The sequence below is a fragment of the Panthera pardus genome, unplaced genomic scaffold, assembly GCF_024362965.1.
Source record: "Panthera pardus isolate Hobbes unplaced genomic scaffold, ASM2436296v1 HiC_scaffold_27, whole genome shotgun sequence".
Taxonomy (NCBI): Eukaryota; Metazoa; Chordata; class Mammalia; order Carnivora; family Felidae; genus Panthera; species Panthera pardus.
This window is the reverse complement of record NW_026526843.1, coordinates 88,590,565-88,612,194: the sequence shown is the minus strand read 5'-3', so window position 1 is coordinate 88,612,194 and position 21,630 is coordinate 88,590,565. Positions and strand designations below refer to the sequence as shown.

The following is a 21,630-nucleotide window of genomic DNA, read 5'->3' as shown; positions in this document are numbered from 1 at the left end:
TATACAATAATTTATTTATATCAGTATGAACTCACATATATTTATTTTACACTTTGGGTTATAATCCAGTACCATGTTATTTTGTTGCCCAAACTGTGCCAGGTTTGGCCACTGGGAGCTCTTTCAGGTTGGCTCCTGTGACCCTTTGACATGCCCCTATTTTTTGTGTTTTGAGCACTTCCTTACTTTCAGACACTGTAAAATGCTTCAGGCTCATCTTGCATTTTCTGTGCCCCAGTTGTAGAAGTGATCATTTCTCCAAGGAGCCCTGGCTCCTTCTATCCAAGAATGGCATTTAGAAGTGAAGATCTATTGCTTCTTGGCCTTTTGACTAAGATCAAGGGTAGAAGTGAAGATCTGGGTGTGGATGTGTTCATTACCACTGGGGCGTCACTGCTTCTAGACCCTCCCAGTGGACAAAGCTAGGAAATGCGGGTGTGTGTACTAATCTGTGCACATGTATCTGTCTTCACTCTTGCTTATTTATAACTTCTTTCTCTGACAGAATGTACACTTCTGCATATTTAAAAAAACCAACACACAAAAAAAGGCAAATTAGGGGAAAAATATTTGCAAATATATGTAAAGGGTAAATATCTGTAGTAAACACAAGACTTCTTACAAAGTGACCAAAAAAAAAAAAAAAAAAAAACCCTAAAAAAAATGAATGGATAAAAAAGAAATAGGTAAGTACACTTTAAAAAATATTTGGGGTGCCTGGGTGGCTCAGTCGGTTAAGCATCCAACTTCAACTCATGATCTCACGGTTTGTGAGTTCGAGCCTAGAGTTGGGCTTTGTGAGGACAGCTTGGAGCCTGCAGCCTGCTTCAGATTCTTTGTCTCCTTCTCTCTCTGCCCCTCCCCCTCTCATGCTCTGTCTCTCAACAATGAATAAAATGTTAAAAAAAATTTTTAAAAAATCTGACTATCCAATGAAATAAAGACAGTCTCTTCAGCAAGTGGTGCTGGGAAAGCTGGACAGCGACATGCAGAAGAATGAACCTGGACCACTTTCTTACACCATACACAAAAATAAACTCAAAATGGATGAAAGACCTAAATGTAAGGCAGGAAGCCATCAAAATCCTTGAGGAGAAAGCAGGCACAACCCTCTTTGATCTTGGCTACAGCAACTTCTTACTCAATATGTCTCTGAAGGCAAGGAAAACAAAAGCAAAAATGAACTACTGGGACCTCACCAAAATAAAAAGCTTCTGCACAGCAAAGGAAACAATCAGCAAAACTAAAAGTCAACCAACAGAATAGGAGAAGATATTTGCAAATGACAAATCAGATAGAGGGTTAGTATCCAAAATCTATAAAGAACTTATCAAACTCAACACCCAAAAACCAAATAATCCAGTGAAGGAATGGGCAAGACATGAACAGACACTTCTCCAAGGAAGACATCCAGATGGCCAACCAACATATGAAAAAATGTTCAACGTCACTCACCATCAGGGAAATACAAATCAAAACCACCTATCAGAATGGCTAACATTAACAACTCAGGCAACAACAGATGCTGGAGAGGATGCAGAAAAAGAGCATCTCTTTTGCCCTGCTGGTGGGAATGCAAACTGGTACAGCCACTCTGGAAAACAGTATGGAAGGTCCTCAAAAAATTAAAAATAGAACTACCCTACGACCCAGCAACTGTACTACTAGGTATTTACCCAAGGGATACGGGGATGCTATTTTGAAGGGACACGTGTACCCTAATGTTTATAGCGGCACTATCAACAATAGCCAAAGTATGGAAAGAGCCCAAATGTCCATCGACGGATGAATGGATAAAGAAGATGTGGTATAAATATACAATGGAGTATTACTTGGCAATCAAAAAGAATGAAATCTTGCCATTCGCAACTACGGGGATAGAACTAGAGGATACTGGGGCGCCTGGGTGGCTCAGTCGGTTAAGCATCCAACTTCGGCTCAGGTCATGATCTCACAGTCTGTGAGTTCCAGCCCCATGTCAGGTTCTGTGCGGACAGCTCGGAGCCTGGAGCCTGCTTCGGATTCTGTGTCTCCCTCTCTCTCTGCCCCTTCCCTGCTCGTGCTCTCTCTCTCTCTCAAAAATAATAAATAAACATTAAAAAAATTTTTAAAAAAGAACTAGAGGATATTATGCTAAGCGAAATTAGTGAGAGAAAGACAAATATCATATGACTTCATTCATATGAGGATTTTAAGATACAAAACAGATGAACACAAGGGAAGGGAAGCAAAAATAATATAAAAACAGGGAGGAGGACAAAAACATAAGAGACCCTTAAATATGGAGAACAAACAGGGTTACTGGAGGGGTTGTGGGAGGGGGGATGGGCTAAATGGGTAAGGGGCACTAAGGAATCTACTCCTGAAATCATTGTTGCACTATATTCTAACTTAGATGTAAATTAAAAAAATAAATTAACTAAAAATTTAAAAAAATATCTGACCATACTAGTAACAAAACAAATGCAAATTAAACCAAAGAATAATTGTGATTTATCAAAATGTAGACATCAAAAGTAGATGCTGTCATCCACTACTGGTTTGAATGGAAACTGGTACAATCTTTATGGAGAGTGACAGGACATTATGTAAAAGGAGTTTTAGCTGTATTGCTGACATCTGCTAGGTGAGGTCTCCTGTTGAAGACAACAAAAAAATGGGATAAAAAACTAGCTGGAAGCATCAGGTACTAACCAAATTGTCAGGAATGTTGACTAAAATTTGGGAGAGAACGGGAACTCAGAGAGAAATCAAGAATCAGAGTCCTTCTTGCCCCGTGGACATCTGCTTTCACAGATCTCTAAGGGAGAACAGGTCAGAACTTAGAGGAATCTCAGAAATTACTCTTCAACCTTGAGCTAAATCCCTAAAGAGCTATGGTTACCAGCAGTAATCAGTCCCCTCACAAACTTGCAATCTGGCTTGACCTCTGAGTGGTCTTAAAAATCTAAGACTTAGGGGCACCTGGGTGGCTCAGTCGGTTGAGCATCTGACTCTTGATTTTGGCTCAGGTCATGATCCCAGGGTCGTGGGATCGAGCTCTGCATTGGGCTCTGTGCTGAGCATGGAGCCTGCTTAGGATTCTGTCTCTCTCCCCCATCCCTCTCTTTACTCGTGTGTTCTCTCTAAAAATGAATAAATAAATCTAAGTCTTAACCTTATTAAGATAGTTCCAAACTGCAAGTGCCTAAAGGTGCCTAGTAGAAGCAAATGAAGTCCTCTCTGGAAGAATAAAGTGCCATTCTAGGCCAGTAATTTTTGGGAATGATTCTAGTATATGAAGGGTAAGAGACCTTGATCAAGAACCAGCAGAAAGTGATAGACAATAAAGACAAACCCACAGGGACTTCATATATTGAGATTATCCAGCACAGATGATCATATAAGGAAGTGTATTATGTTCCAGAACATAAAAGCTGAGCTTGAATTTTTTTTTGCAAGAAAATGAAAATAATGAAAAGTGATGTAGATTTTCAAAAGAAAAACATGCAAAATACAGACAAGAAGATGGAGGATATAGAGAATAGCATAAGGCACACCTATATCTATACTAAATTGGGTCACAAGGTGCTGAGAGGAAGACAGGGGCAGAGGCAATATTTAAAGAGATAACGGCTGAGAATTTTCCATAACCACAAATAATACCAGTACACAGACTGAAGAGACTTAAAGAATCTCAGGCAGGATTAAAACACTTCCCCCACCCTGACACACACCCACGGTGAAAACAAAAGATGGAGCAAACATTTTTTAATAACCAGCGAAAGAGAGATTATCCTTAGATTAGTGACAGTCTGCTACCTGAATTCTCAACATCAACCGAAGCCAGAAGACAGTAGAGTATCTACTGCAAAGAAAATGCCAACCTAGAATTCTCTACTCAGTGAGTATCCTTCAGCACCAAAGGGAATACAAGGAAATCCTGAAACCAATAAAAACGGAGAGTTTGCACCCAGCAGACTGACACAGGGAAAATGAATCCTGATAAAACCTCAGAGATTTGAAAGAATAATGAACAGAGAAAGGACAAGTGTGGGGGTAAATCTAATCTAATAATAAAATAAGTTGGAGTGATGTAAATACATGTAACTTATGTATTTATACGCACACATATAAATATGTAAAAGCAACAGCCTGTAAGTCAAAAGAGGGACTTCGTCCTATTTATTTGGGAAGAGAATAATGGCATCAATATTAGAGCATGATGAATTAGGAAAATGTGCTGTAATTTCTGAGGTACACACTAAGATAACAGAAAAGAGTATGTAAACTTCCAAATTAATAGAAGAAAAAATGGAATGACAAAACATATTCAGTTGACTCAAATAAGTCAGGGAAGGCAAGGAAGAGAAATACGTAATAGGTGGTATGATGGAAAGCACATGAGAAGACCAGACATGTAAAATCAACTATCCCCAAATGTAATTAAATGTAAATGTACTAAATGCTCCAATTAAAAGACAAAGATTGAGAGTCTAGAATAAAAACCTTAATTATATGCCTTTAAACAAGAGGCATGTACATCTAAAACCCAAGGGTACAAAAAAGTTGAAACTTAAAAGGGAGGAAAAAGAACCCTAGAAAATTAAACACAAAGTGGAAGGATGAAAATAACAACAAGCAAAAATTACTAAAATAGAACATAAATATGCACTGAAAAGGATTTACAAAGCTCAAAGTCATCACTTAAAAGACTGATAAAACTGGAAAATATCTGGCAAGGCTGAGAAAGAAAAAGAAAAGTCACAAATTACCAGTTTCAAAAATGAAAAAGATCCTTCAGAGATATTATGAACTAATTTGTGCCAAAACGGTGTGAAGTTTCAATAAAATACACTCATCCCCAGCAAAATGCAATTCACCAAAAGTGAGAGTAATAAATAGAAAACCAAATATTCCTATAAATATTTAAGGAATTCAATCAGAAATAACCCTTCTCACAAGAAAGTCTGGCCTGAACGGGTCTATAGATGAGTTCTACCCATCATAAAGAGAACAAAACAAAACCAGAGAACACTCCCCAACTCATTTCATGAGGCTAGCATAACCTGGATATGAAAGCCTGATACCGACAGTATAAGAAAATTATAGTATAATCTTCTTATAAATATAGATGTAAAAAGTCTGAAAATACACACACACACACACACACACACACACACACACACAAAACCAAATCTAGCAATATATAAAAAGGAATCTAGGGATTATATGTCACGACAAAGTTTGGTTAACCAAAGAATTAATGAAATTCACTCCATTAACAGATTAAAGAAGGAGTCATATGATCATTTCAACATATACAGGGTAAAAGAAGCATTTGATAAAATTTACCAAAATTTACCAACTAAGCTAAGAGTATGCTTAGCAAACTCTAAGATCAGAACTAATAAGAAAGGTAACTGCTATCACCGTTCTGAACGTTTAATCCACTGCAGTAAAGGCTAGACAAAGAAACATGTAAAAGAATGGAAGAGGAATAAACAAAATTCTCCTCATACACAAATGATATGATTAGGTATGCAGAAAATCCAAATGATTCTACAGGTAAATTACTAGAACTGATACAGCTTGATGAATAGAAAAGAATACAAAGTCACTACAAGGAAGGAGGGAAAGAGAAAAGAAATGAGAAACAGATCTACCTTTGAAAACAAATACTTAAGAATAAATCTAATGAAAAAGGTATACAACCTCTCCAGAGTAAAGCATAAAACGTTACTGAAAGAAATCAAAGATCTAAAAAATGGGAAGACAGACACCATGTTCATGAATTGGAAGACTCAATACCGTAGCCATGTCAATTATTCTCAAGTTGCTATAAAGATTTGATACAATAATTCAAGGCAAAATCCCAACGGGGTGGGTGTGATAACCTGATTCTAAAATGTGTATGGAAAATGCAGAGAAGTACATCTCTCAAGAACTGGCTGAAGAACAACAAGGTAAAAGGCCCTGATCTACCAGTTACCAGGACTTCCTCCAAAGCTACAGTTAATAAGACAACATGCTCTTGGCACAATGCCAGGCAAATAAATACACTAATGGACCAGAATAGAGCCGGAAACAAGCACACATGTATATGTGTTTGATTTATGGCAAAAGTGCTACTGCAGAGCAGTCTTTTCAGTAATTGGGCTGAGACTGCTGAATAGCTACATGGAAAGAAATGAAATTGGGGGCGCCTGGGTGGCTCAAACAGTTAAGTGTCTGGCTCTTGACTTCAGCTCAAGTCATGATCTCACTGGTCGTGAGTTCAAGCCCCATGTCGGGCTCTGTGCTAACAGTGCTGATTTTGGGGATTCTCTCTCCCTCCCTCCCTCCCTCCCTCCCTCTCTCTCTCTCTCTCTGCTCCTCCCTGCCCCCCATGTGTGCTCTCTCTCAAAATCCATAAACCTAAAAAAAAAAGAAATGTAATTGGACTACTACCTCATAACGTACTCCAAATGAATTTCAGATGTATGATAAAACATAGGAGGATATCTTCATAATCTCAGAATAGTAAATATTTCTCAAACAAGATACAAAAACACTAACCATGAAAGAAAAAAATTGTTAAGTTAAACTATATTAAAATTACAAACCTCTGTTAATCCAAAGGTACCATTACAAGAATGATGAGAGACACTGCTAAGCAGCAATTAGAGAAATCAGGAGAAACCACAACGAGATTCTACTACAAACCAACTGGCAAAAATAACAAATTCTGACAATACCACATATTAGTGAGGATGTGCAGCATAGGCAGTAAGTAATCATGAGAACAAAAGGAGGGTGCTGTTAATGAGGACTAACAACGGGTTTTTAAGACAGGGGCAGTACCTGGAAAACCAGGACTTGGATCACCTTGGAGAGGCAAAGATCACTGTTTATACATCTACTTCAGAAAATAGCTTGGCATTATCTTGGAAAAATGAAGTTGTATATACTCCAAGACTTTATCAATTCCACTCCTAGGTTTATGCCCTATATAAATGTGTACTTATGTATACCGGGATATGTGTACAAGATTGTTTACAATAGCATTGTTCAAAATAGCCAAATCTGAAAACAACCCAAATACAGAGTGACATTAAAATGAGTAATTGTGAATGTTTGTTCACTGCAATACTATGTAGCAATAAAATGAAGGAGCCCAAAGCAATATGGATCAATCTCATAGACCAAAAAAGAGTATATGCTGTATGATTTCATTTAAATAAAGATTTTAAAAGACAGATAACACTGAATTATATTACTCAGGGATGCCATATGGATGGTATAGATATGAAAGTATGGAGGTGAAGTCTAGATTAATGATACTTCTGAGAGAAGAAGGGGATTGTGGTAAGAGGAATACAGGAGCTGCTGAAGTGCAGGCAGTTTTTACATTTCTTGACCTAGGCTGTAGGTACATGGGTATTTACTTTACAATAATATCCTTAAGCTGGATAGTTCTGGGTATGCATTTTTCTAAATGTAATAGATCATATAAAAAATTCTATATGTGATGTAGGTGTTTGGATGTATTCACACACTCTTTAACCTATTAATTATATTCCTAAAAACTTATTTTGAGGAAATAAAGCAATCAAGGGGTGTGAACAAGTAATTGTACAAGAATATTACTAATCATAACATTACTTCTAAGAGGGGAGAAACAGAAAGCAGTGTAAATGTCCCACTATAAGGAAATTATTAAATATGGCACATGCATATAATTTAGATATCTTAATGCAGCCATTAGACTATCGTATCTAAAAAATATTTACTGGTATAGCAAAATGCTTAAAATTAATAAGTGAAAAGAATCGGGAAACAAAACTACACATGTAAAATGAGTGTAATTGTGATAATGAATATAAGCAGAAGAAAATGTTCTGAAATGTTCATTGTGATTAACTTTTGCAAGCGGTATGATTTCTGTCATTATAATTTTCCACAATTTCTAAATTTGTACAAGGTGTGTGTAAAGATTATTTACACTAGAAACTACTCATATTTTATTTATATATATATATATATATATATTTATTTCTTTATTTAACGTTTTATTTATTTTACAGAGAGAGAGAAAGAGAGAGAGAAAGTGGGGGAGGGGCAGAGAAAGAGGGGTACAGAGGATCCGAAGCAGGCTCTGCACTGACAGTGGAGAGCCTGATGTGGGGCTCGAACTCACAAACTGACAGATCATGACCTGAGCCAAAGTTGGACATTCAACTGACTGAGCCACCCAAGCACCCCTATAATTTAAAATTTTTTTTAAAAATTTATTTATTTTGAGAGCAAGAGCACCCACAAGCAGAGGAAGGGGAGAAAAGGAGGGAGAGGGAGAGGGGGAGGGGGGCATTTGTTTTCTAATGCAGCATTCAAAGGTTAAAATCTATTCTACAGTGTAACATCTCAATCTAGGGCTTTATACAAAAATTGGGACACCTCCATTTTTATGTTAACAGATGTCAAAATGATACAGTAATTATGGTTAGAAGTTAAAAACAAAAAAAAAAATCCAAACTCTGCAATTATCTTAATAATTATATTTTGTTTGCAGATCCAGGAGTTTGTCAACTTAAAGCCCTTCTTGTATTTATCTCTTTTTCAGTTTGTGCAGGAAAGAGTTAACATAGCAGGCCTAAGCTTCTGAAGGGCTTGAAAGGCCTGCCTACCAAGTTAGCTCTTGATTGGCATCTGGCAACTTGGACGGGAGGGTTCCTCCTGTCCTAAACTGAAAAGAGTGGCCCACTGTGTCTAAACTGTTTGTGCAAACAATGTGATTTATCCTGAACACCTGCTTTCTCTCTGGGAGGCTGGAAGATGGTACGTGCCAAGCAGAGGGTGCCTACATGACCAGCTCCCAGTAAATACCCTGGGTGCTTAGTCTCTAATGAGCTTCCCTGGCTGGCAACATTTCACATGTGTTATCACAACTGGTTGCTGGCAGAAGACCCTTGGAAGCTTGTGCCTGGCTGTCCCCGGACTTCAACTCATATACCTTTTCTCTTTGGTGGTTTTGCTTTATTAAATCTTTGAGCTGTAATAAATCACAGTTATGAATACGACTATACGCGGAGTCCTAGGAGTCCTCTTACTGAATCATTAAACCCGGGGATAGGTAGTCTTGGGGACCTCCGACACATAGTTCTTAAAACTAAAATACAACTGAACATTTAATATAGTGGTGAAGCTAGTCAAGAGAAATGTTTAATTTTTTTTAAAGAGTTTATGATGATAGAACTTTTTTTTCTTTCACCTAGTATTTATCAAAGGTCTTCACAGTCACCCAAGCTATGTCCTCTCATATATCTTACTGAATTACCTTAAGTACCACATTTCTAATCTTTACTAGGACCAAATGATATTTTCCAACCATTTCCTATTACCCACCACTTAAGTAAGCATTTGATAAATATGTGATAAAAGAATGAATAGCAATTTTTATCATTACACATGAAAACAAAATATCAAAATAGATCAGGCGAGCCATAAAAATATGTACAGATCTTCATAGAATTGTAAATACTACAGTCCAGACTTTTCTTGCTTGATATGAAATAAATAACTTTCCTTTCCCTGGCAAGTTTGCTAGTAAGTAGAAATCAGTGCTACTCTATCAGCATAAATGAATCCCACAAAATTTCCCTTCCCCAAGCATAAACACCAGACCAAAAAGAAAAAAAATTAAAAAAAGACAAAGAGCTATCAGTCTATCTCCTTTGTGAGCTTCAAAGATACAAACTGCTAATATTGTTTTAAAAGATACAAACTATTGTTTTCATGTCAGATATATTTTAAATCCATATTTAATTACTGCCAAAGTCTCCCCGTGGTATATGTAATCATTCTATAATAAGGTAATTAAAATTCCTTGGCCAGCCAATTTAGGATTTACAGCTTAACTCAAGTATCAGACACTACTAAAGTCAAGTCCGGATGTGTTACTTAGAAATAAACATTTAATTTGGGTGGGGGTGATACAACACAAAATTGAACCTACACTTTTAAATATGTTTCAGCAAACTGCTGCAAACAAATCCAAATTTAAGTGTAATCCCAAAGCAATGGATCCCAAATCAATGGATAGATATAGTGCAAACACATGCAGATTTCTAACAAACTACTGCGTGCGTTGGGAAAAATGACAACATGGTCTCTAAATAGTAATGCCCCTACTTTAAAGGTCAATCATCTCTTGACCTCCTACTTTGGGACTCGCAGTTGTTGAAACTCAATATCTCGGGATGGTGCCTGGGTACAAGCTTGTTTGACAAGCTCTACTCAGGACTTTTCAATGCTAAGTTTTGAAATCCACTGTTTTACTCTTTTCCAGCTCTAAAAGTCTGGTTCTGTGAGTCTCTGTATTTGAATATGCTTTAACTTAAAACCATATGTAATTAAAATGGGCATTAACCAGTTCGAAAGATTTTCTAACACAATAAGCAACCTGATTGGGCTATATAATGTCATGACTTCGGTTTAAGGGAAAAAAAGGGAGAGCTGGTTATACATAGTCTGTGGCAAAGGCAGATATGGATACCATATTAAGAAGCTCACTGATAACCTAAATAAATTGTTTGGTCTAGCTTTTCCTCCATCAAAATTATCAGAGCTGTTTCCAAGTAGCCAACAAACAGCAAAGTCAACTGATGTTAATTTCATTTGTTTTCCCTCTGTCTACTCTGTATTGGTGGCATGTCAGAAAACTGTGGAAAGGATCCAGATAACCCATAACCTGAGCAATGAGCCCCTGAAAACCAGGGGTCATTACATCTACTGCCAGAAACATGGAACTAATTCTGGAGCAGCTTCCTCTACATTGCAGCTGTACAATCTCTTACCTAGCCAGTAGGTGGAGGCACAAGCAAACTTAACTGCTTTGCTCTTTGAGCCACAGGACCTTAAATTTTATAGTAAATTCGTTTTTCATTTATTCATTTGTTTTAAACCCAGGAGATCAAAGAGAATGCGAAAAACTGAACAAGGACAACTGTTGAGGTGAATTTACAAAAAGTGATACAAAAGAAAAATTTTATATTTCTATTTTGTTTCTGGCCCTTTTGAAAAATAACTAAGTTATTTTAACTGTGAATTCATAATCCACTTCCAGATCCCAGAGCTAATAAAACAATTCCAAATTTTAAAATATAGCTTTTAAAAATTCATGTTCAATCAGGGAAAACTGAACATCAACTGAATATGACGTAATACTAAGGAATTATTGTTGATTTTGCTAGGTATGATAATACTATTATGGACTGGTATCTATCTATACCTATATTTCAAGTCCTTATTTATAAATACAAACAGGAGTATGTATAGGTGAAATGATACCACTTTAGAAATCACCAGGAAAAAGAGAGAGGGAGACCAACCATAAGAGATGTAAATACAGAGAACAAACTGTAGGTTGCTGGAGGGGTGTTGGGGGGGGGGGGTTGGGCTAAATGGATGATGGGTATTAATGAGGACACTTGTTGTGATGAGCACTGGGTGTTATATGTAAGTGATTCTACTCCTGATATCATTATTACATTACATGTTAACTTGGATTTAAATACAATTTTAAAAATTAAAAAAAAAAAAAAAAAAAAAGAAATCACCAGGGGGGAAAAAAACGATAACAGGAAAGGATAGATAGAGCAAGAATGGCAAAATGTTGATAACTGAAGTTCAGTGACAGGTACACTGAGGTTCATTATACTATTCTCTTTTTATTTGAAATTTTCCAAAACAGGAAGGAAGAAAATTAAATTATGATGCCACATTCTTGTGATCTGGGTTAACACTGAGATTAGGTTGACTGGTAAATATGCGACTTTAATGAAGTCTTATCTCTGTATACAGCCATCGAGGAATTATTTCAATCACAACTGAATCATACCAAAAATTCGCTCTATAAAAAACTAAAACTAACCTGCTAAATCCCCTGGAAACAATAGCTTCCAGTTGTGGAGCACTTCACCATTTTACGAGGTGAATTCATATAATTTTCCCATCTAGTTCTCATGATCTTATGGAGATTTTAAAGGTAAAAATCCTGAGGCTCAGAGAAGTTAAAAGACTTGGCCAAAGTCACATGATCAGTAGAAGTGACAGAGCTGGGAACACTAACCCAAGTTTTATAACCCCAAAGACTTTCTTCTCTCTGCCATACTATCGCTTAGACCCCCTTGAAACAAATAGTAAACATGATGAAATTTACATAAATTTTACAATTTTGCTTTCTGTGCTCATTACTTGAAAGTATATGATGAAACTGGCTTTTTTGTTTTCTCAGCGAATAAAAATATGGATAGAAATAGATTTCTTGAATAAAGAATGAAATTAAACCAGAGAAAGTAATTAAAAAAGAATTCGAATATTCTTAAAATTGGAAGGGGGCGGTTAAAGGCCCTCTCTAGCCCCAAATTAAACCTGTATCTTTAGCTCCCTTGGATGCAACCAGCTTTAGCTCGAGCACTTCTAGTGAGGAACTGCATACTCCGTTAGACAGCCTGCTTTATTCACTGAGTCAGTCTAATCGCTAAAGGGGGTTTCCTTGCTTAGAGTTGAAATCTACCTGCTGCTTGTTGATTCCCATTACAGACCCTGACCCTACAATGAATAAGCATAATCCTCTTACATAGGACACTCTTTTAAATAACTGAACAAATCCACTATGTTCTACCATGGGCTTCTGCTCTGAGAACTCTTTTAGCAGAAAAAGAAAATCAATTAGATTCTTGAGTCACTAAAGCTTCCCAGTCTTTTCAACAGCTTTTCCATGGTCTTCAACTGGGACTTGGGTATCTCTGGGAGTACTCAAGCCCTTCCAGGAGATTGAAGAATTAGGATATTTTTAGGGCAATCAATGTCTCTTCCTTCATTAGCCACAATTTGATTTGTCTGAAAACAATTCTATGTTCTGCTGATTTTCCTTTCACGTGTCCACTCATAGGAGCCCATCTCAAAAGACAAACTGCTCACCCATCTTGAAAAGCCTGTCTAGCTTCAGAGCCAACTAGGGAATGCGAAGCTCCTGAGGGAGAGACCCTTGAGAGCAAACAGAGCTTCAGAAAGAAAGAGGAGAGCCACCTTATTTCATATGGACAATATATGCATGGCAAAGCCTTTTAGAATTAAAAATCAATAGTAAGATGATTGTCACAGGGATGTCTATTAACACTTTAATTTTATTTGAAAAATGAAGGCAGATTTTTCTCTGCCAGAAAGCGTGTCTGATTTGGCTGACTGGCTTGACAATGATGACTAGCTTTGCCATTTAGGTCACACAGAAGACATTTTCCATAAACTGAACAAGATAAAGGTACAGATCTACAGTTTTGAAGAAAATATATTTAAAAGAATATACAAAACACTAAAAATTATAGCCTCACAAGAGAAGTTTTTATGTATCAACTCAAAAGTATGTGAGGAGGTACATGGTTTTCAAAATTCTTTTAGCAGGTATGCCAACAAAAACTTTGAAGGCTGTGACTCTAGGGCAAAATTTCTAGGCTTTTTCCCACTCTGGTTATCCCCTTCTGGAAGAATGCCAGTGTCCTGCTTACCATGAACACTCTAGGGAGAATGGGTAGCATACAAAACAGTGGGACTGTGGCGTGGTTCTAAATAACTATATACTTTTAATTAATGTAGCTGAAGGTTCCATTCAGGACTTTTGTTAAGCTGTTGCAACAACTAACTTTCAAAACATTTACTTCTTTTTCACATAAGCAGTTACAACTAAATTTACAGTGATCTTGCACTTATATAATCGAATGAAGGAGTCTGTATTAACTAGCCTTAAGTTTCATCTTTGTTTGAGTTCCTTTGCTACAAACTTGTAAAATGTTTTAAAATTCTGATCTAGATATTCAATGTATTAGCTAGCCCTCCATGGGGGTGAAGCTTCTGACATGGCTCCCAAAGACCACCAGCATCTGCTCATATTCACACCCTGGTGTAATCCTCTCCCCCTGGGTGTGGGCTGGATCTGGTGACTTACTTCTAACTGATAGAATATAGTAGAAGTGATGGTGTGTGATTTCTGAGATGAGGTTACAAGACTGACTTCCATCCTATTTGTATTCTAGCCTTCTTGCCTGCTGACGCTGGATGAAGCCAGCTGCCATGTTGTGAGTTGCTCGATGAAGAGGCCCAGTGACAAGGAACCTAGGGAGGCCTAAGGCCAACAGCTCACAAGGAACTAAGGCTAGCAGTCGGATAGCCTGCTGCCAACAACCATTTGAGTGGGCTTGGAAGCAAATCCATCCCCAGTGGAGTCTTAAAATGACACCAGCTCTGGCTAATGCCTTGATTACCACCTTGTGAGAGACCCTAATCAAAGTCATGGATTAAAATTCTGAAAAGAGTAGAAGGCCATCCCATAAAGCTTTATACAACCTCTTTGGACACAGTTATCCAATCAGCTACAAAACTACCCAGTTATACTATCCTTGGCTCACATTTCTCCATCTTATTGGCAAAAATTCTATGAGAAACATGGCAAGTGGCTTATTAAAATCAAGATAACACTGTTATCTTCAGAATTTCCTTAATATGACAAAATAGTCATTATATCAAAATAGGAAGTTGAGTCTGTTTTGAAAGGCTTGCTACATGGAGACCTCTACTCCCATCCCACTCCTCTTCAATAGGACTCCTATGGTCACAATGTTATATTTTGGGGCCTCCTGTCCATCTGAACTCTATTTCTCTTTACAGCCTCCTCTCTGAAGTATGCTAAAAAGGAGGGCAACTAAATATGCCCAACTTTTGCTTCCTTAGCCATTGTGAACTTTAAGATGAATTAATCCTTTTATTCTTGTTACTTGTTTTCTACACAGATGAGCTTACAACTATTGTTACATTTTAAGAGGAAAAGTGTTAGCATTATCCCAAACCAACACTGCTTAAAACTTTAACCCTTAAGAAAATAAAATGCACACTCACAATTCAAAAACCATGTAAAGCATTCCATCTGAGCTATATGTCTCCAATAACTCTACAATGTGGGGATGTTTCAGCATATGACAGATACTGGCTTCCCGCTTTAGATCTGCAAAACAAACACAGGACATACTTTGTTAGGTAAGAACAAACGACAATCAGAGTGAATGATGAATGAATGGATGTGATCTATGGTAACATGAAGACTTCTCTAACTAAAGAGATGAAATCCCCCATTTACGCTAAGCTTAACTTTTTTACCCTATAAATCTTTGACAACATAACTTTTTCATATTCCTGCCAGTCTGTGTGTGTGTGTGTATACAGTATAGTTAGCTCTTATTTTTATTTATTTTAAGTAATTAAGCTCTATGCCCAATGTGGGGCTTGAACTCACAGCCCCAAGATCAAGTCGTACACTCTACTGACTAAGCCAGTCAGGTACCCCAGCACTTATTAATAAGAAATGTAAATAGCACAAATACTTTCTCCAAACTCTTTATAGTCAAGTCTCAAAATTTATAATTTTCTTGATGTGCTAATAAATAACTCAATTTGCCATTTTAACATTTTACCTCTTTTTCTTAGTCTTCCCCAAATTGGGCAAGAATTTAGCCTAAATTCTCATAGTGTTATCTTGAAGAACAAGTTCAGACAATGTAGGTAGACTATTGCATAAGAGTTACAAAATACTGTTTGGAAAGTAAAACGGTTAATATCATCATCATCATCATCATCACACAAACACATTTTAGGCATAGGTATCACTTGCTATGTCCCCATGGAACAAAATAACTAAAGCCTTCCTGTATTAATTGTGGTGGAGTTTTACCTGTTTGCAGGTGAATAGAATCCAATAAGACATTTTTATATTTGGAAGTAGAAGGGAGACAGGTAAAGAAGAAGGCTAAGGACGTACTACATAAGGCAAATGAGAGGTTATCTCCTCTCTGATTTATTAATTCAATTTATTAATTCAGGCCAATTTATTAATTAGCCTTGTCAATGAGAGCAATGGCTGAAGACTGAACCACAGAAGACTGGGTAAGGGTAGAATGAGGAAAAGAAGTTGGTAAATTAGACAAAAGAGAAGCCACCAGAAAAGGAAGAATCAATAATATCACGAAAGTCAAGGGAATAGAGGGAATTAAGGCAAGAGTAGTTGGAGAAGGCTGAGAAATGGCCGTAAGGGTCAGTAGGAAAAGACCATTAGCATTCTGAACAAGATCAAGTTCTATGGAGAGGGCAGGTTTGAAGTCAGTATGCAGGAGACAATTATGTAATAACAGATTAAAATTTATCATGTTTCTCACTGGCCTAAGTACTTAATAGAGTCATTACCATTTACTGTCCCAATACCCCCATGAGGTAGTTATTTTACAGGTGAGGAAGCTGAGGCCTAGAAAGGCATTCAAGATCACACAGCTCCCACAAGGGGTAGGTCTGAGCCCTGGCTTGTCCACCTCCAAAGTCAGCAAACAGTCCTTCCACAATGCCATGCCAGGTTTAGACGTGATCAAATTCGAAGAATCTCGCTGTAGGCAAGAAACAGCAAAGTCGAAGGTCTGATTTTTCTGTTTTTGCTGTTGTTTTAAAGGGAACACTGTGTTTCTAAGTGGCAGTGATGAAAACTCCATGGGATCTACAGCCAGAAACTTGGTGCAGGTTCTGCTGCCTGGCCTGCTGAGCGACTGCTATCCTCTACAAATGCCTTTGTCACTGCAGATGAAATGGGGCAGGCCACACGCAATGCAGGCCCTGCAGACTACTCAGCCACCTTCAGGGGGCAGCGGTAAGACTTCCATGAAAAAACAGATATGGAAGGACTGTATGGAATGCAGCACTGTGGGGCTGAGGGACAGGGTGGCTTAGTGTTCAGGGGAAAGGAAGAGGTCAGAGGCACATGAATGATGGTCTCCATCTCCAAAAGTGCTTGGAAAGGTCATGCAGGAGAGGAGAGGTGTGAATCAGGTGTGGGTTTTGTGCTGAGAAGTCATAATTATGAGGAAGGCTTTTGACAAGTGTGCTAGAAAGCCAGGTTGAAGCCAGGATACATAAATCAGGTATCTGCACAGTTTTTTCTCTCTTCCTTCAAGAATGTTCTGCCTCCAAATTTTATGAAAAGCTCAGGAGTTTTATTACTCATTTTAACATTTATTCCTTATTTTGCCCCTTTCATGTAACTACAGTGTGTTTCAACTTCCACACTCACTTCCCATGTACCACATTGTCGTACCAAAAGACTGCAGGTAGAAATGGATGCTCTAAAGACCCTTCCACTGGACCTGCACATTTCTTCTTGGTATACAGTTCAACCTGCTGCCAGTCTAGTCTCATCATCTACCCACCCCCCTCAAAATGAAGGCAGAATTGCTGGGGACCCTCCATTCAAAGACTAAACTATCTTTATATTTTTTCATTTTTAAAGTTTATGTATTTATTTTGAGACAGTGAGTAAGCATGAGTAGGGGAGCGGCACAGAAAGAGAGGGAGAGAGTGTCATTGCAAGCAGGCTCCAAGCTGTCAGCACAGAGCCTGACATGGGGCTCCATCCCACAAACCGTGAGACCATAACCTGAGCCAAGATCAAGAGTTGGACACTTAACTGACTGAGCCACCCAGGTGCCCCAAAGATAAACTGATTTAAACATTACTGGATTTGGCAATTCAGGGACTAAAAATCAGAACACCGAACAACACAGAACAAACATAAAAATATATTTCAAATTATAAGGACAATGATGCTAAAGATGGTTTACATCTAGGATAATTAGGGCACCATTTTCCATAATTCAAATATCAATTAAATTGGTATATATTAAATGCTCAAATGGAAAATCATGGTTTAAAAAACACAAATGCATTATATATAATTTAAATTATAGATTCCAGGAGCATTAAATTCAGAATGCTTGTTTCTAGATGTGAATGTGAATTAAAGATGTATTTATTAAGAGCTATTAATTTTTTGCTGATATAGCAAACTAAGAATAGCATTTTCCTACAAATCAACTCATGAAGCAGAGTAGCAAGGAATTCAAAAGTAGGTGATAATGATTTGAAGTTGTGATTATCTGAATGCTTTGAGGTACAAGCACAGAACGTGCCTGGGAGTGCCCTGACCGAGGTACCATTGCTGTTTTAAAGTGCTTCTTTGTCCATAGTAACTGGTAACTCTGTCTACTCTTTCTTGTATTTTTTTCAATTTGTAATCTCTCAGGGAAATTTAAAAGATTGAATACGGAAAGTAATATTTAGTTTTCTGATCATAACTGGAGAAACACACTGAAATCAATCTCTTATATGGCATGAGTACTACTGCTACTACTCCTAATACCAGTTTCCTAAGAAGTTTTAGACGTCCAACAGTAAAGCAACTATGCCCTGCAGGTTCGACCTCTCTAGTCTGCCCCTCAAGTAAGGGAGAGTTCAGGAAATGGTTTCAGGTGGTCTGTTTTATTTATTTTTTTGAAGGGGGGGAGGAATAGAGGGAGAGAGAGAATCTCAAGTAGGCTCTGCACCCAATGTGGAGCCCCATGAGGGGCTCGATCCCATGAACCCTGAGATCATGACCTGAGCCAAAATCAAGAGTCAGACGCTTAACTGACTGAGCCACCCAGGCGCACCCAGGTGGTCTGTTTTAAAAAGAAGTTTCCTGGGGGGTCTGGCTGGCTCACTTGGTAAAGCATGTGACTCTTGGTCTCAGGTCGTGAGTTTGAGCCTCACACTGGGTGTGGAGATTGCTCAAAAATTAAAGCTTTAGAAAAAATAAAAAGTTTCCTAGAAGGTCTTTATTATTCATTTTACTACCAGTTGTTCTCGTGGTAGAATTCTTCATACTGTCTTTTAAAAGTTGGATGCCACTTTCAGAGTACCACAATTCTGCAACAAGGTAATCTGACCATTGGTCAAAAATAATTTGGGTATTTACAAATATGATTGAAGAAAGAATTTCTGACATTCATAGCATTACAGTAGCAATCTCGACTTCAACATCCAAACTTAAAAAGGTCTAAATTTACCAGTTAGCTTGCCTAGAGCTATTCAGTAAGTTTAGATCAGCACTGCCCAACAGAAGTATAATGTGAGTCACATAATTTTAAATTTTCCAGTAGCCACATTAAAAAGTAAAAAGAAACAGGTGAAATTTATTTTAACAACATACCTTATGCAATCTAATATATCCAAAGTATGTCAACATATAATCATATTAAAATTATTAAATATTAAATATATTAAATATAAAACATTATTAAATTCTTTTTCTGTATTAAGTCTTTGAGATCTGGTAGTGTTTTACATCTGTAAATACATCATAATTTGGACCACCCATATTTCAAGTGCTCACAGCCACAACACGGCTAGTGGCTACCAAACTGGAACAGTATAGTTAGTTGTAGATAAACTGACTTTGATTCTTATCCTCTCTCAATTGTGAGTTCTCCTACATTTCTTACACAGATATTTTGTAAAGTTACCCAGTCATTCAAAAAAGAATCTAAACTCAAAAGATGTGTTTAAAAAAAATTTCCATAGAAGGAAACTCCACTTTTAATAATCCAAATCCATCACTCAACAACTTAAATCTGGAATTTTGTCACTATTTTTAACCTAGATCCTTCATTTGGTAGTTTTAAATTATTTTATCTTGTTTAATCTACCAAACACAAAAACAGTGGTCAAAATCTACTGTACTGCACTGCCCTTTGTACACTTCAAAATTTATTCAATGACCTTAGACTATGCAGTGCAACATTTGAGAGTTTACTATGCAACATTTGGGATTTTAAGTGCCATCCTATAAATCCTTGTCTAATAATTATAATAACCCTGTAAGATACATATACCTATTCCCATTTTGAAGGGGAAGAAACTGTGGCCCTGGGTGCAGTGAGATAAAGAAGGAAGTTGTTGAAATCATACAAATAGTAAGTAAAGGAAGCAGCACTAATAACTGAAGCCCAGTGCTCTTTACAGCACACCACAATGGCTCCTGGTGCTGTACAGTTTTCACATGTGCCCTTCAGACCCAATCATGACAGTGCTAATGTGGTAACACTAACCTGGGTGACGAGCTATCAAGACTGCTACAAAATCTGTTTATGTCAGCTTGCATGGTCACCAATGATGATCAGAAATTAGGCACTGTTCTTTTCCAGACAAATACATAAATATCGTCATTTACTTCCAATTTCCGGGTTGTGTTAGGAACTCAATAGTTAGCAAAATTCACTAAGAGCTGACCCCAGGCTCCAAATGCACATAAAGAATATTCTAATCTAGTCACAGAAATAATTAGGACAAATATTAATGTGTTCAGTCGAATCAATATTGATAGCAAAATAAGTAAATTAAAGTTATTATTGATTCAACATCTTTTCCTTGGTGTACTGAAATTAATGACCATATGATATTTCAGAAAGGGAATCCAAGCAGAACCTTGAAAGGATTCTAGTAACAAAGTCAAATTCTGTTGCTGAGTTCCACCTTTATATAATAACCAATTCGAAGACTAAAGATCCCAAGGATCCCTTTGGCAATAATACAGGTCAGGTTGGCTTTAATGAGGCTATCTTCCTATAAATCAGGAAAGTTGACCTTCTCAACCAGTGGACGACCAGAGGCCCAGATAGACTCATGCACCAATCTGGGTTAACTGCAAACTCATTATTTCTTTGATCTTTTACACATTTTACTACCACCCTATACATTTTATTATCTTTTTTTTACAAAGAGAAATCCAAGCAGCATCTAATGTCTTCGAATTCTTGCCCATATTTTTTTAATCCTATGGTCTAAAAATCTCATCTGTCAGGTGAATAAAGAAAGGAAAGAGTGTACCATTAACTGAGAATGTTTGATTGATATAAAATTTTTTCTTAAATAGGCAAAGTATTAGAAATCAATCTTAACTGCATTAAGTATTTACAAATTAATGGGGTTTTGGTAATACATTTCCCAAGGAATTTTCAGTTCTGATAACTGTAATAAATATATTAAAGCAGCTGCCCAGTTGAATACCACATTTACAGTGAATTCAACGCTATATTTATAAACAACTATCAGCTGTAAAACAGAATAATGCCAATTACTCTGAGATCTACTTGTCTTCCCTCTCACTCTTCATTAGGATGAGTTTGGCAAAGAATTATCTAAGTGCCATTTATTTCCTAGGGACTTACATTTTAAAAACTCCAGGTCATTCCTAGTCAATATTGAAGTACTATAGATCATTGAACTTACTAATTAGATAGTAGTAAAGATTATAGGTGACCAATTCAATCTTTATTAATATTTATCTTTGGAGATGTTAAAATCCTGAAAGAAGAGCATTTGCTTAAAAAGCCATTTGTGGATAAGAGCTAACATTAGGTTACATAGAAACCAAATTATTTGTCTCTTAGAAGATATAAGTGAACCTTCAAGGAGTTACTCAACCATGTATTTGGCAAAACTCTGTTTTGGACTCAGCTAACAAGATGTTAATTATATGGATAAAAAGAAAAAGCAGAGGTTACTGAAATCCAAACCAAATAAATTTCAAGTATTAGAGTTTTTTCAAATAAATGACCATTCTTAAGATATTCTGTACACGATAAAGATAGAAATACAGTATTTTAAACATTTGTAGAAGGTACAATTCTTCTGTTCCTGTTCATTTTGAGAAATGTAAACCAAAAAGCTTTATAAAAAGGTGGAAAGATGGGGTATTTTACTATTATA

The 21,630-nt window shown here is 37.0% G+C and overlaps 1 protein-coding gene across 13 annotated transcripts in view; it reads right to left on the bottom strand.

Moving 5' to 3' along the window:
• The window catches only part of CASK (calcium/calmodulin dependent serine protein kinase), a 232,040-nt gene extending 216,996 nt beyond the window's left edge, over window positions 1-15,044 (bottom strand). For all 13 annotated transcript variants that reach the window (XM_053891690.1, XM_053891693.1, XM_053891691.1 and 10 more), the window contains exon 1: window positions 14,911-15,044. In XM_053891690.1, coding sequence (XP_053747665.1) covers window positions 14,911-15,038 — 128 coding nt within the window. In that variant the 5' untranslated portion in view covers window positions 15,039-15,044. The remainder of the gene's footprint in view (window positions 1-14,910) is intronic.
• Window positions 15,045-21,630: the final 6,586 nt, after the last annotated feature.